This window comes from Macaca fascicularis, chromosome 11, assembly GCF_037993035.2.
Source record: "Macaca fascicularis isolate 582-1 chromosome 11, T2T-MFA8v1.1".
NCBI lineage: Eukaryota > Metazoa > Chordata > Mammalia > Primates > Cercopithecidae > Macaca > Macaca fascicularis.
In genome coordinates, this window is record NC_088385.1 from 49,952,101 (window position 1) to 49,967,237 (window position 15,137).

The window sequence follows — 15,137 nt, forward strand, 5'->3', positions numbered from 1 at the left end:
ATGAGCAGGGTAATTGTTTCTCCAACAGGGCATGAAAAAAAGAGAAAATAGATGCAGGGAGCATGCCATCTTAAATGTTAAACAAGTAAATCGTTATAAGTTGTATATTAATATTTGCAACTAATTTACGGTACAATACAAAAGCATGCTTTTTGGCAAGAGATTCTCAAATGTTTTAAATTATATCCACATAAAGCTGCTTGGCTTTTATTCAGAAATATGACTTTTTTTTTCTTTCTCTTTTTTGGGGCAGAGGAGGTGGAGAGGAGATGTATAAGTGGCAGGAAGTTGAAAGAATTTACTTTCAATGGTTTTCTTTCTTGTAAAATAGAAAATAATGCTACCTTCTGAGAATTTGGGGTTAGAAAGGAGACAAAATATTTGAGCAAAACAGCAACACTTTGACATAGACACTGTGAGGACAAAGAAAATGAACTTAAAATAACAGTCCCAAACTGTAAACTTATATTTTTCTTGTTCCCACTCTGATGATAACTTTTAAAAAGCCCTTTAACTTAAAAAAAAAAAAATCCTAAACCAAAACTGACAAAGATAATAAACAAGAGATTCTCAGAAAAAGAAACCAAATGTAAAAACATATGAGAGATCCCTAGCTACTCTGGTATTCAGATAAATATAAATTCAGACAATGAAATACCATGCTATGTCCCATCATATTAGGAAAAAAAAAAAAAAACAGAAATTCAGGTGTCAATGAGAATGTGGATCAACTAAAATTTTTATTCTCTTCCAGTGGTAATTTAATTTACTTAACCACTTTGGAAGTACTTGGGCAAATTCTAGGGAGGTTGAAGATGATGTATCACAAGGACCTGCTTCTTGTCTTGGGAGAGATTGTTAAGTCCCCACCCATTTCCATAGATCTGGCCATCCTGCCCTGCAGGAGCACATTTCTCTGCCCCCACTGCGTAGGACTTGGTCCTGTGATCTGGTTTGGTCACTTGAATCAGAGTAGACACCAATAGTCCTTGTATATACAAGCTTTCAGAGGCATTGCAAGCTGTTGCCAGCTTTCCTGCCAGGTTTCCTCTGCCATGAGAAGGGCAGAGATAGGAGCTGTGCTTCATCCTAACTGCACAAATTTGATTAGAAATTTCTTAGAATTGGCCGGGCACGGTGGCTAACGCCTGTAATCCCAGCACTTTGAGAAGCTGAGGCAGGTGGACTGCCTGAGATCAGGAGTTCAAAATCAATCTGGCCAACATAGTGAAACCACGTCTCTACTGAAAATACAAAAAATTAGCTGGGCATGGTGGCAGGAGCCTGTAATCCCCTCTACTAAGGAGACTGAGGCAGAAGAATCGCTTGAACTCAGGAGGCAGAGGTTGCAGTGAGCCGAGATTGTGCCATTGTACTCTAGCCTGGGCGACAAGAGCAAAACTCTGTCTCAAAAAAGAAAAAAAAATTAGAATTTCTAAAGTGTTTAGAGTTATAGACATTTGCAGTGAAAGTTCTTTTTTTAACATGTAAAGACAATAAAGACAAGGTGCTAATGAATCATAAAAATATGTTTATTTAAATGTTTATAAATTGTAAGATTCTAAATATGCATGAAAAGATTCCTGGAAAATGTCACACATTTTGTATTAATGTTTGTAACTGGCTTAAGGCACATAATACAAAATACTTCTTTTGACACAGACCTCTTCAAATGTTTATTTAACCACATTGGAACAAAATTGCATTAGAGCTTTATATGGCACAATACATCTGTAATAAATGTTTGGTTGGGAGAAAAACACTTTGTGGGTAAAACAAGTACACTAGTATTCACTGGGAAAAATCTATTAGTAGATTCCACTGTGGTTTTTTTTTTTTTTTTTTTTTCAGAGTAGGTCTCCATAGAAAAATATTATTTGTCTACATGTCTTTCAAAAGCATATTATTATATAATACATGGTTAAATTATCTGCATGAAAAAAACTTAATACCTGAGAATTTGCCATTTAATAGTTAATTTTTATACTCCTTTATGTTCTGACTTTGAGAAACCTCTGATATAAAATAACTTAAACATCTCTAATAAAACTTTTACATATGTAAATATATTTTTATGTTTACCAAAATAAGATCTTCAAAATTAAAAGAATTCTCACATATTTCATTAATAGAATACAGTACATAACTTTGAGAAAATAAATTTTTAAAGAATATATATACACACACAAGAATTATAAAGGCAAAACAGAATATAAAATTATAAAAACAATGTATTGTTCTTGTAAGTACAATCAAATTTGAGGTAGATCTTAAAAATTAAATTATATCATATCTTTATTATACCCACAACATTTTTTATTTACTATTTACCCCAAACATACATTTTTAATACACAATTTGTACCTCATTTTGAGGACTATTTTTTTAATTGAAGCACCGTAATCCACAAGTAAAAATTAAAGGAAAAATAAAACAAGGTATCTAAACTGTATGAGCAGAAAGTATAATGGCTCTGTGCTTTTTTATGTAACTATTGATTTGCTACTTGTCAGAAAGATTAAATAATGTTTATAGCAATTTTGAATGTTTATTATCCTAATATTTACTTGCTTCATTTTAGCTAGTAGAATAAACATTTCATTGTACAGTACAAAGCTGAGTAGAGATTTACACATGTGTTTATAGGTATAAGATAAGTGTGATCCAGTCCAAGATGTTAAGAGCAGCACTGTCTTGGTATAATTCATTCGATCCTGGTATTCTCTATTATAAATTATTATGTTCTTTAAAAAAATCCTGATTAATAGAACCTTATTAAGCAGTTATTTGAATCCCTGATGAGCACCCTGAAAAAAACGCAGAGACATATTAGACCTGGAAATCTCGGGAAGGGAGAAATAAAGAAATGAGCACCCGTTATTTGAATGTTCCAGAGAATATCTCCTCTTTAGGGCATGCATCCCCCTTCTAAATGTTCATATGACTTGAATTGGGAGACCAGTAGTCATGTGAGGAAGACACTTTCCACAGTACCCTCCACACTTGCCGAAAAATCTGGTTCCATCCTGAAAATTGGAAGAAGAAATATAGAAGAATCTTATACAAGCTGATATCTGCATGCAAATAGCAGAAAAAGCAAATGCTTTGAATCATATGGCTAAAATCATTAGAGGTTTCCTATAAGAATTGCATTTGAGGTCAAAGATCATACCCTTTTGATATTGTTTGAACTGGTGGACATGGGAAAGTTAAAGGATATTAGATAACCTGAGATTCATTTTAGCTAATTGAATATTATATACCATACTATAATTTAGACAATTTAAATCTCAATTAAGATTTAAATCCAATCCACATATTTCAATCTCAATCCACATATTTTTCATCTAGGTCTCTATTTGCTTCAGTGAGTTTATTAAAACCTCTCCGAATTTGCTATCCAATATTTACATAAATTTACATAATGTTCTCTTAGACCAAATAAAAGAAGGATATTGTATAAACTTGACTTTAAAGGTATATAATTCATATTCTATCCCATTTATTTCAAACATCTCGTGGAGGCGTTAGAAACACACTCTGGAGAAAAGTATAGAAGGTGGTAAAATGGAGGAAAAAAATTAAAACTGTGCTGAAAGTAGTCATTAGAATTAGAAAAGAACTAAAATGGGAGATTGTTCCATAAGCAGAGCAGTTCACTGAGGAACAGGTGACAGAGGTGGGCTGAAGCGGGTTGGTCAGGACGTGATAGATGCACTCTCGAGATGCCTTACATCTTTAGGTCTAAAAGTGAAGACTGAAGACATTTCTAGAACACGACACAAAAACAGGTTGCCTATCATATCTGGAAAAGGTAATTTTTAAAATCTAAGGGAGTAAAGATAGAGAAGAAAACTGCAGGTTCTGGGGACATTTTGAGATGGAAGAATGTTTTGAGAATGGAAGCTTTTGAAGTTACCTTTTCTTTCTAAAGCAATTTTAGCTCTGGAGAACCTGAGTACACAGAGAAGGGAAAGGCAGTAAAATCTCAGAGTTGAATAATTCCCTATTCCCTCTGTTGTAGTAAGAACTCAATCTTCATTAAACTTATTGGCACAGGAAAATATGTTTGCATTTCTGTAAGTATATCTGGATTTTACCAATCAGTTTCACACCGGGCATCAGATCTCAAGAAATAGTTATGTGCAACCTTTATGATTGAGATAGAAGTTCTCAATGAAATAAATAATGAATTAATATTTAGAATAGAAGTTAATAAAAACACAAATCTTTTGTTAAGTAAAGCCCAATTTTATCATCTTCAGAAACAGAATGTTTTAAAGGCTATGACTATCAGAATACTAAGTTTCATTTATGAGAAATATTTATATAAATAGGAGTATAACAAAAATCACTTTTATCATAAGAAATAAAAATCATAAAACATTGGAGTATACAGAGGTTGTTGCTGGTGCTCATTTACGTGTAATATAAGTGGGAACACATATAACCTAGATCCAGATTTACTATGGGCAGGGCTATGTTATCTAAGACACAATAACCGTGAGTAATAGAAAGCGTTTCTTGAAGTGTACATGTTGGAACACCATACCTGCAGAAAATTAAGTGGATTCTATTTGGATAATACGACATGTGCTATAGTTATAATAATTATATAAATAAACTATACAAATAGTTATAACTATATATATATAAATACTACATAACAGTCTATATTTTTACAAATAAAATAACAACGTTATCTAGATAAAGACAGGAAAACATGAGTACAACATAAATACATAATCCTAATTCTTGAAAAAACTGTGAAGAATATTTGTTAAATGACAAGGGTCTCCAACACCACCCCCATCACTAAAACAGTGAGGGAAGAAAACAAAAATTAACACTCATTTTGAAATATTAAAACCTGTAAACCTTCAGTAATTAAAGTATAGTAAAAAACATACCTTTTTTGAAGACCTGTATTTCAAGTCATTAGCTCCAAACTTGAGATAGACAAAACCTATATGTCCTGGCATTTGGCAATTTATGTTCAGACATCTATAGCCCATATATGGATTCATAAGTATACAAAACCTACACATGCACATTAATACAAATGAATCCTGTTTCATTTCATAAATTGATGTTGTGCTCCATTATATATAATCTACCCATTATATGCAATAACTCTTTAGTCATCAATTTCATACAAGTTTACATTTAAGGTAGAGAGCCTTTAATGCTAGTTCACAGCACAGAAGTATTTCAAACAGGCTTTTTGGTCCTGCAGGACTTACCTCTGATCTCCGTATGCTGACAGAGGTATAACTCCCCTGAGCAAGCCACTTTGCTGTGTTGGATATCTTCATCCCAGTTCCTGCTAAATTAATGCTAAACTGTCCCTGGATTGTAAATAAAACAAACAAAAATAGATGGAATTTATAAATATTTAAGAATGCTCTTGGCTAACAACATCTGAACAGGAATTATATAAGGATGGACTCAAGATACTCTTCAAGGGTCTTTTATAAAATGAAGGAATATCGATATAACCTTACTGTACAGAAAATGAACCAGTTAAGGACTTTGAAAATTGATTACAAATAAGTCTTCTGAATTGCAAGTGACAACTGAATTAATACTATATAATGCTATTTGTGGAGAAGTAACTCTGCCCAACTCCAGGACTCTATGATTTGACAACTAGAGCTAATGGTCCTGTAGAAATTAGTAAATCCTGACAGAAATAGCGTTCATGGGGACCAATATTTGCTGCACTTTAACATTTCTACACTTTCTATTTTTGACCCTTCATTGCTAACTTCTATGATGTTTCACCTATTTGACGTGTTTTCCAGAATCTCTGTTATTGCCCCATTCCTTTTGTGATAAGAATATTACTTCTTAACTCACCACACAAAACTATCTAACATAATATTATTGTCCTGGCAATTATATCCATTTTAAACACCAAAAACGGTGTTTAGATGTGTGATGCCACATGGTTTACACACATTATGGTGTGTGGGTCCCCTATGAGCTTTGTGATCTAATTCTTTCCAAGTACAGGACCATTTTTATGTCAAAATATTTCAGACTATCTTTGTTAACTATTAAATTGCAATGTTAACTGAGAAAATGTGTGATTAAAATAGGTAACACTTGTGTCACATGTATATAATTTTACAGTACAGATTTAAACATTGAAAAGTAGAACTTATAAACAAGTTCAGTCTACTGACAATGTTCAGTGTGCATATAGATTCAGAATAATACTAAGACAGTCTTCAATTACATCACAATATCTCAATGGCTTAAGACTCATAAATCTTTAGCAAGACTGTGACGAAACACTGGATTTTATATTATATGAATGAAAATATTATCTTGTCATAAAAGCAAAGTCTAAATAAACTCTATATAATGTGAATTATTAATATTGCTAAAACAATTAGATATCAATTTAGTCATTAACTTGGATTTCTTAGCAATCTTATATTGTATATTTCTCATTTAAAAACAAATAAAGATCAAATATTTGTATAAAACAACGACAATAAATGGAGAATTTTCCATTGCAGAAATAATTAGTTTTAGATAAATTTCAAAGACAATTTATCATATACAACATCACTTGGTTATGAAATTTAGAATATGAACTCTATGTCAGCTTCATTGCTATATTCCCAGAGCACAGAACAGGGCCTAAGTTCTCAATAAGTGTTTTCAAATGGATGAATTAAGTGCAGCATTAAAAACATTAAATAGTAGTATTATAAAAGTAAATACACAAATACATATATAAAACTCTTCAGACTCTATAATAATGAGTGACACTAAAACTAGACAAAGTAGTATTTTATGTTCACAAATATTTGAATAAAAAGAATTGATTCTTAGGATATATTATTCCATTTGATACTTAATCAACCTGATACAGGTTTTGCACTGTATACCTCCAATCTCACATTCCTTCTCAGATAGGCTTTTCACCAAATAAAGTTATTAAAAAATGAAAATATATTCTATCATGTAAATTTCTTGTAACCAGATGCTCCTTGAGTGCCCGGATTGGACCATGCAACCTAATACCGTTTTTCCATTCTTCCATTTGTTCTCTACCTCCTTGATCAACATGCCTTAAAAATATTCAAATGTATATACACTAGAAGTAAAAGGAATGAATCTGATGGACTACCAACAGCCTTAGGTGGTCATTAACACAATTAGTTGAGTCTAGAACTATTGATTGTTCCATTTCTCTGGACTAATTTTCATGAGCTTTATTTCTGTTCTTAGTCCTCACTTTAAAAACTACATAATACAATCTCAAAAAAAAATGGTAAAACAATTATCTGAAATTTGGAATGATGTTGACGGAGCTGAAAATACATCTCACTCATTTGTTCAAAATTAACTGACTGGCAGAGATGGTGTCAAGTACCATAAGAGTTCAGACAGATCTCACTCTAAATCTGTCAAGTGAAATAGCATATGTACCTAAAAAAAGTAATTCAATGACAGAACTATAATAAATAAGTGAATAAATGTGTTAATTAATTCCAATACTTCATTTAAGATTAAAATTTAAACCTCAAACCTAATCTTTAACCTAAAAATTGTTCAACACATAAGGTCTCTCTATCTCTCTGTCTCTCTCTCTCTCACTGTCTCTCACTCCATACATGCATATGTCGTGTGAAATGTCAAGAGAGTAGATACGTAGTATGAAACTTATCTCCTCTTCTACCCTCCTGACATTTTGAAGAAGCAGCCACTACACAAATTAAAATTTCAGCAGCCAAATCACAAATGGAAGGTAATATGATTCAGAAGACCTAGGAATTCAATAAATTGGAATGTTTATTCTTGAGTAACTGGCTGTGTCAAAGAAAAAGGTAGGTATGGGTATAAGATAGAGGAGAAGCATATAGATAGATGCAAGTTTTAACGTTTCACTTCTTGGATTGACTGGTTGGTTCATGTGTGCTCATTAAATAATTATGTTTTAAAGTTTTTAAATGTACTGTACACATTTTATTATGTATGTACTCTATAGATCTAATATAATACCAATACAAATTTTCTACCCAGAATCTTTATAGATACAGAGAGTTGATTCTAAAATTTATAAAGAAAAGCTATGGATATAAATAGTTGAGATAAGCTTACAAAAGAAGAATGGAGCTGGAGGACCCATACTACTTTAACACTTATCATAAAGCTATCCTAATCAAGACATATGGTGTTGGTGAAGACAGACACATGTAGATCAAAGGAAAAAAAGACCCACATAAATATGGCCAGTACTTTTGACAAAGGTAGAAAGGCAAATAAGTGGAGAAAACATTGTCTTTTCAACATGTGGTGTTAGAACAATTGGGTATCTATCTGTTTTTGACTCAGATGAAAAATTAAGTCTATAAATCCCCCAGACTTAATACAAAATTTAATTCAAAATAAATTGTAGGTCTAGGTGTAAAGCATAAAACTATAAAAAGTTTTTGAAGAAAACTTCCAAAAGGAGAAAAATCTTAGTAATTTGAGTTTATTTAATGATTTCTCAGAAACGAGTCTAAATGTACAGTCCATAAAAGAAAAATTTGACTTTATTAAAATCGAAAACTGCTTGGTGAGAGATACTTAAAAGAAAGAAAAGACAAGGTTTGGACTAGAATGCCATATCCAACAACAGACTTGTATCCAGAACATATAAAGAGCTCTCGAAACTCAACAGTAAGGAAACCAACATCCCAGGTTTTAAAATGAGTAAGACTTGAAAATGCATATCACCAGCTGGGTGCGGTGGCTCACACCTGTAATCCCTGCACTTTGGGAGGCCGAGATGGGTGTATCACCTGAGGTCAGGAGTTCAAGACCAGCCTGGCCAACAGGGTAAAACCCTGTCTCCACTAAAAATACAAAAATTAGCCAGGCGTGGTGGCAGTCGCTTGTAATCCTAGCCACTCAGGAGACTGAGGCAGGAGAATTTCTTGAACCTGGGAGGCAGAGGTTGCAGTGAGCTCAGACTGTGCTGCTGCACACCAGCCTGCGTGACAGAGCATGACTCTGTCTCAAAAAATATATAAATAAATAAATAAATACTTAAAAATGAGCACAAAAAGACAAAGGACATAAAAAGAGAGCAGGGGTAGCAATGTTGATAAAAGACAAAGGAGAATTTGAGTCCCCAATCATGAAACTATGACAAGGAAGTGCTGAAAGTAATAATCCACAAAGAAGACATAACGCATAACAAATATTATGTATCAAATCATACAGCAACAACTTTTATGAAGCAAAATCTATGAGATATGCATGGAGACACAGATAAGGGAGGGGACCACCCCTCATATTGTCTTGTGCCCAATTTCTGCCTCCAAAGAAAGAAGAAGTAAAAACTAAAAGGCAGAAATGAAATCCACAGGCAGACAGCCCAGCACCACACCCTGGGCCTGGTAGTTAAAGATCGACTCCTGCCCTAATCGGTTATGTTAGCTATAGATTACAGACATTGTAGAGAAAAGCACTGTGAAAATCCCTATCCTGTCTTGTTCCAATCTAATTACCATTGCATGCAACCCCCTGTCACATACCCCCTGCTTGCTCAATCAATCACGACCCTTTCACGTGGACCCCCTTAGAGTTGCGAGCCCTTAAACCAGACAGCAATGGCTCACTTGGGGAGCTCGGCTCTTGAGACAGGAGTCTTGCCTATGCTCCCGGTTGAATAAACCTCTTCCTTCTTTAATCCGGTGTCTGAGGAGTTTTGTCTGCGGCTTGTCCTGCTACACAGACACACCCTAATAATAGGAAAAATCAATATACCACTTCCAGTAACAAGAGAGATCAAGTGAACAAAAGGACGTGATTTAAACAATGTAATCGAAAGGGTAGATCTTATGGATATATATTAAACTCTACACCTTGATAATAATGAATACATATTCCAAATATCTCACAACTGACTTTTAACATTCAAACTGGATGCTGGCCATAACCCACTGACATTAGCCAAATATGATTATTTCTCTTACTTTTATGTAATTACCAACCAGTTAAAGAGATCCACATTACTTTTGTTTTTAAAAGTTTTTGTGGCTTTGCAAAAAGTACAAAACATTTACTTTACTTTTGACATATGCATTCTAAAGCCATACCACACTCCTTAATTTCATCTCATATTGCAATGTGGCAAAGTTTATTTTCCCTAAAAAGTGCCATATGTGTCCATACTCATTTTAGCGTTCCTATCCCAGACTATCCTGTCACATGCAAACACAGAGGATGGGGGTTTGATGAATCCCAAACAACAGTATAAGTTCTGTGACATCAAACATCTGGAGAGTATTCATGCAGATGCTGTGTAACATAACACAGAATCTGGTTTATATATTGACAGAACATCTCCAAAAATATTGGGCAGTTTGTATTTTTGGTAACAGTAGCCTCAAGCAGATAAATACAGGCTGAATATAGAAAGGCACAGCTCCTTTTGACAGCATGTGTCTATGCCCAATAACATCTAATTTTGGAAATGGAGTATTTCTGAAATTTGCGTTTCAGAAATGCCTAGAAAACCATGCAAGGGAGACATCTCGCCCCAGTGGGCAGGAAGAGCATTTTATTACTGGTTCTGCCTATGACTTTCTTAAGGATCTCGGACAGACTGTTAACATGGAATGTCTGTTTCTTTAGTTATAAACTGGGTAATCTCAGTTTACAGCTATATAACTTTTTCAAGATCTTATAGGGAAAAAAGGATTACAGAGAAATTGGAGAAACGGAGTTAGAAAGAAATGGAAATAGCTATCTTATTATTTAAAAACCTGATTGTGCAAATATCTCATTCAAATTTCATGTACATGAAGAAATATTTTATTTGTAATAATTGGGTTTCTGTTCAGATATTTCCTATAAGGAAAGTTCATTAATAAAATAAAAGAAAATTTGATTCCATTTGACAGTTATATGATTTACTTGTATATGCATCTCCTGAGATTTTCTTCATGTCTCATTGACCAGACCTTTCCCAATTCAACGAGTAATGACAAGGACCAGATTTCCAGAACTGGGTGACCTTTCCAAAGTAACAACATTTGTTAGGCCTTGTATTAGCAGACTAGGTTCCATTGTCAATTTACTTATCTCTAATTACATCAAATATATGACCAGAAGGCATAGCTTAAAAGGAGGATGGGTTGTTGGACAAGTTGACCAGTCTTGAGATAGGTTAACCATTGTAGAATGTATAATCGCCATTTAAGAGGGTTGGAATGGATGTGTCACCAACAAAAGACATCTACATATCAAGGAAAAAACTGTTTAGAATGTTAAAAGTTTTAGATTACACATCCTTGACTTAAGAACAGGTATAAAAAGAGACAGTGCAGGACTTCAGGAGAGGAGGGGCTCAGCAGGGAAAGGACAGTCCTGGCAAGGGAACTGAATAGAAAGTAGTAGGTCAGAGTCACCATGTTAGAGGTAGGTATTCATCACCAATATGGGTGAAATAGGGAATTGGAAAGAAGAATGGACATAAATAGAGCTAACCAGCCTCAAAGATTGAATGAGAACATAGGATTCCTCTGCAAAGTTGCCTGCCTTTAAAAATACAATCATGTGAGGAAGCACTTCTAGAATGGTGATGTGAGGAGCCCATGGACACTCTCTCCAGTGAAACAAACACGACTGGTGAAAATTATAACTATAACCACCACTTAAAGTCTCTGAAATTTGTTCTATGGTTATATGGAAAAGGGAGAAACATTTATTCAAGAAAATGTATTAAATCTAGGTAAGAACAGTGAGAATCTGTGGCATCTGAAGCATGGCTCACCCTCTTTTCCTCCCACCTCAGCAAGATGATCGTTCTAATCATGGTGAATGTAGTTAAGGATATAGGACTCCATTCCCCCCCAGCTCCCTGTTAAGGCTATGGTTTCTCTTTGAGAGGGGCAGGCCACCAGCATTTCTCATTCCACCCAGCTCTGTACTGCAGAAGTTGAATTATAGGCAAGAGTAGCTGAGAGTCTGAAGCTCCCTTCTTCCACCCGGTCCCTACTCACAGAGCAGTCAGTCCACCCCAGGCATGGTAGATCAAGCACACTAGGCCTGAAATGTCCCCACAAAAAATCATTGGTAAGGCAGACACGCCATGCTGAAAAGGTCAAAAGTCAAGAAGACCAGGGATTACTGCCATGACTCAGCACTCCATTTATACAGCAGGGGTGTTACTCTGAGGAATGGGCCACTGTCCCTGTCCCCAGATCCACAGTATTGCAGAGCTTCTTCCCAGGGAGAGAATCAAGTTGTAAAAATAGGAAATTCACTAGCTTTTCCTATTGTGACTGAGCTTATTTGGAATAGAACCTGGAGAAGTTCAAGTCTAGGTACTCTATGGAAAAGAAGATTTTAGTGGTGTGTTGTTAAGAGGAGGGTAGTAGCTCAATGAAGGCAAATGGTAGATAAGATTGAAGTTTAACAGAGAGAACCAGAGAATGAGGCAACTAACAAAGGCTCTTCTTGGGGACTTTCCTGATCTCAGAGACAGACTATAAGACTAATTGAGGCCATGGGGTCTCAATTTAATTGGATCAGATTATGGAGTTATGTGTGTCCCCAAAATATTGTTGAAAGAATAGGGAAATTGTCTAGCAATGAGCGGAGCTCTTGCTAAGCATCCTATCAGTAGAGACAGACCATGGACAAACTCAAAACAGTTTCAGGGAATGAGAACTGAAGAAAGCCCAGCTAAGACTATTGTTATCTCTGAAGGAGAGGAGCATCACGGTCACTGTGCATGCCCAAGACTGTGCCCACTGAGGAGCACCATCAAAGGCTGCACACTACAAGAGAAATAGAATTCACTGAAACAGTTCACTTAGGTAATTAAAAAAGCACACAAACAAAGAAGCAAACAACAACCATAACAAGAAGCCTCAGAAGGGAGGGTGAAATCAGTAATCACTGTTGCTAAAATATAGTTACCTAAAATGTCCAGTTTTCAACAAAATTTATGAGGCATACAAAGAAACTGGAAAGCATGATGCATACACAAGAAAAAAGTCAAGAAAAACTTCCTTTGAGATGTATCAGATGTCAGACTAAGCAGACAAAGACTTCAAAGCAGCTAATACAAATATGTTCAAAGGACTAAAGAAACCACGTTTAAAAAAGTAAAAGGAGGTATGATAACTGTGTCTCATCAAATAGAGAATATCAATAAAGATGAAGATATCATATTTCACAAAGAGTCAGAGGAAAACTCTGAAGATGAAAGGTACAATAATCAAGATTAGAAAATTCACAAAGGGGGCTGAAATTGTCTACTGGATCTAGTAGAATTGGCAAACTTAAAGGGATGTTAATGATGCAGTCTGAAGAACAGAGAAGAAAACAGAAGAAGAAAAACGAAGAGGGCCTCAGAGGAATGAAAGGACACCATTAGGTGCACCAACATATGCACAATGGAAGTACCAAAAGGAGAGAAGAATTAAAAAGAGCAGAGAATATATTTGAAGAAATAATGACTGAAAATTTTCCAAAATCAGTGAAACATATTAATTTATCCATCCAAGAAGCTTAGTGAACTCCAAGCCAAGTAGACACAAAGAGAGGCACATCAAATATGACACAGTAAAGATATTGAAAAATAAATACAAAGAGAAAATCCCCAAAAATACCAAGAGAAAAATGACCACATCCATGGAACCCAATAAGATAAAAGCTGACATCTATTATCTACTTAGAAGTCAGAAGGCAGTGTGATGATATATTCAAAGTGCTGAAAAAAAAAACTGTGCATCAATAATTTTTCAATAAGCAAATCTATCATTAAAAAGGAAGGCAAAATAAAGACACTCCTAGATTTAAAAAAAAAAATTGAGAGGACTTCTTGCTAGCAGATCTACTTTACAAGACATACTAAAGGTAGTTCTTCAGGCTGAAATCAAGTAACACCAGACATTAATACAAATCAACACAAAACAATCAAGAGTACTGATAAAGGTAATTATGCAGATAATTATAAAATATGCTATAATTGCTTATGTCTTCACTTTTCTTATTTTAACTGATTTAAAAGCAATCGTATAAACCAAGGTATATATAATTATATTATTGACCTGTAATATATAGATGTGTAACATATTTGACGATAAGGGGACAAATAAGAGAGGTGGAAGCAAAGCTGTTTTAGAGTTAGGAAATGACACAAGATGATAAGTCAAATCCACAGGAAGAAATAAAGAGAACCAGAAATACTAAATGAGAAGGTTTATGTAACCAAGTCTATGAATATATAATTGCTCTATCTTCTCTCATATTATGTAAAAGACATAAAATTATTTAAGTTAATATAATAACAATATGTTGCAAGTTTGTTGCCTTTATAAATGGTATATGTGTAACAAATATAGCAGAAAAAGAGAAGAAACAGGTCATTTATAGTAGTACTGTCTTTATATTTCACTGGAAAGATAGGAATGTTCAATAGTAAAATGTAAAGTACATTCTGATAAGACATATACTGTAAGCCTTTGAATAACCACTAAGAAAACAATTCAAAAATAATGAAAAAATTGAGGAAATTAAAATGTTACCCTAGAAAACATTCACTGAATAAAAAAGAAAGCAGTAAGGAGGAACAGTTGAACAAAGACAACATGAGACATATAGAAAACAAAAAGTAAAACGGCAGATGTAAATCCAGACATAGCAATAGTAACGTTAAAGAAATCCAATCAAAGGCAGTAATCCAACAAAATACTCTATAAGAGACATTCTTAAGAGCCAAAGATATAAATAAGTTGAAAGTAAAGGGATGAAAATATATATAGCAATTCTAACAGAGCCGAAGTGGCCACACTAATATCAGATAAATTAGACTTTAAAACAAAAACATTACTGTAGATAAAGACAAATATTTTATAATAAAAAGGTCAATATGTTAGGAAGTTATGACAATTATATATTCATGTACAACAAAATCTCAAAATAAATGAAGCAAAACAAAGTACATAAAAGATTGAATTGAGAAATAGACAATTTAAAAATAATAGTTGTAGAATTTCAGCAGATAGAACAACTAAGCGGAAGATCAACAAGAAAGAAAGAGTTGAACAACATTATAAACCAATCAGGTCCATAGTCTATAGAACACTTCATCCAACAACAACAGAATGCACATT

At 34.1% G+C, this 15,137-nt stretch overlaps 1 protein-coding gene across 1 annotated transcript in view; it reads right to left on the minus strand.

Annotated features, from left to right (window-relative positions):
• Positions 1-1,581: 1,581 nt before the first annotated feature.
• The window catches only part of ADAMTS20 (ADAM metallopeptidase with thrombospondin type 1 motif 20), a 208,650-nt gene continuing 195,094 nt past the window's right edge, over positions 1,582-15,137 (minus strand). Inside the window, exons 37-38 of the mRNA XM_045365086.2 lie at positions 5,244-5,348; positions 1,582-3,026 (exon numbers count right to left, since the gene is read on the minus strand). Of these exons, the coding sequence (XP_045221021.2) occupies positions 2,937-3,026; positions 5,244-5,348 (195 nt within the window). The 3' untranslated portion in view covers positions 1,582-2,936. The remainder of the gene's footprint in view (positions 3,027-5,243; positions 5,349-15,137) is intronic.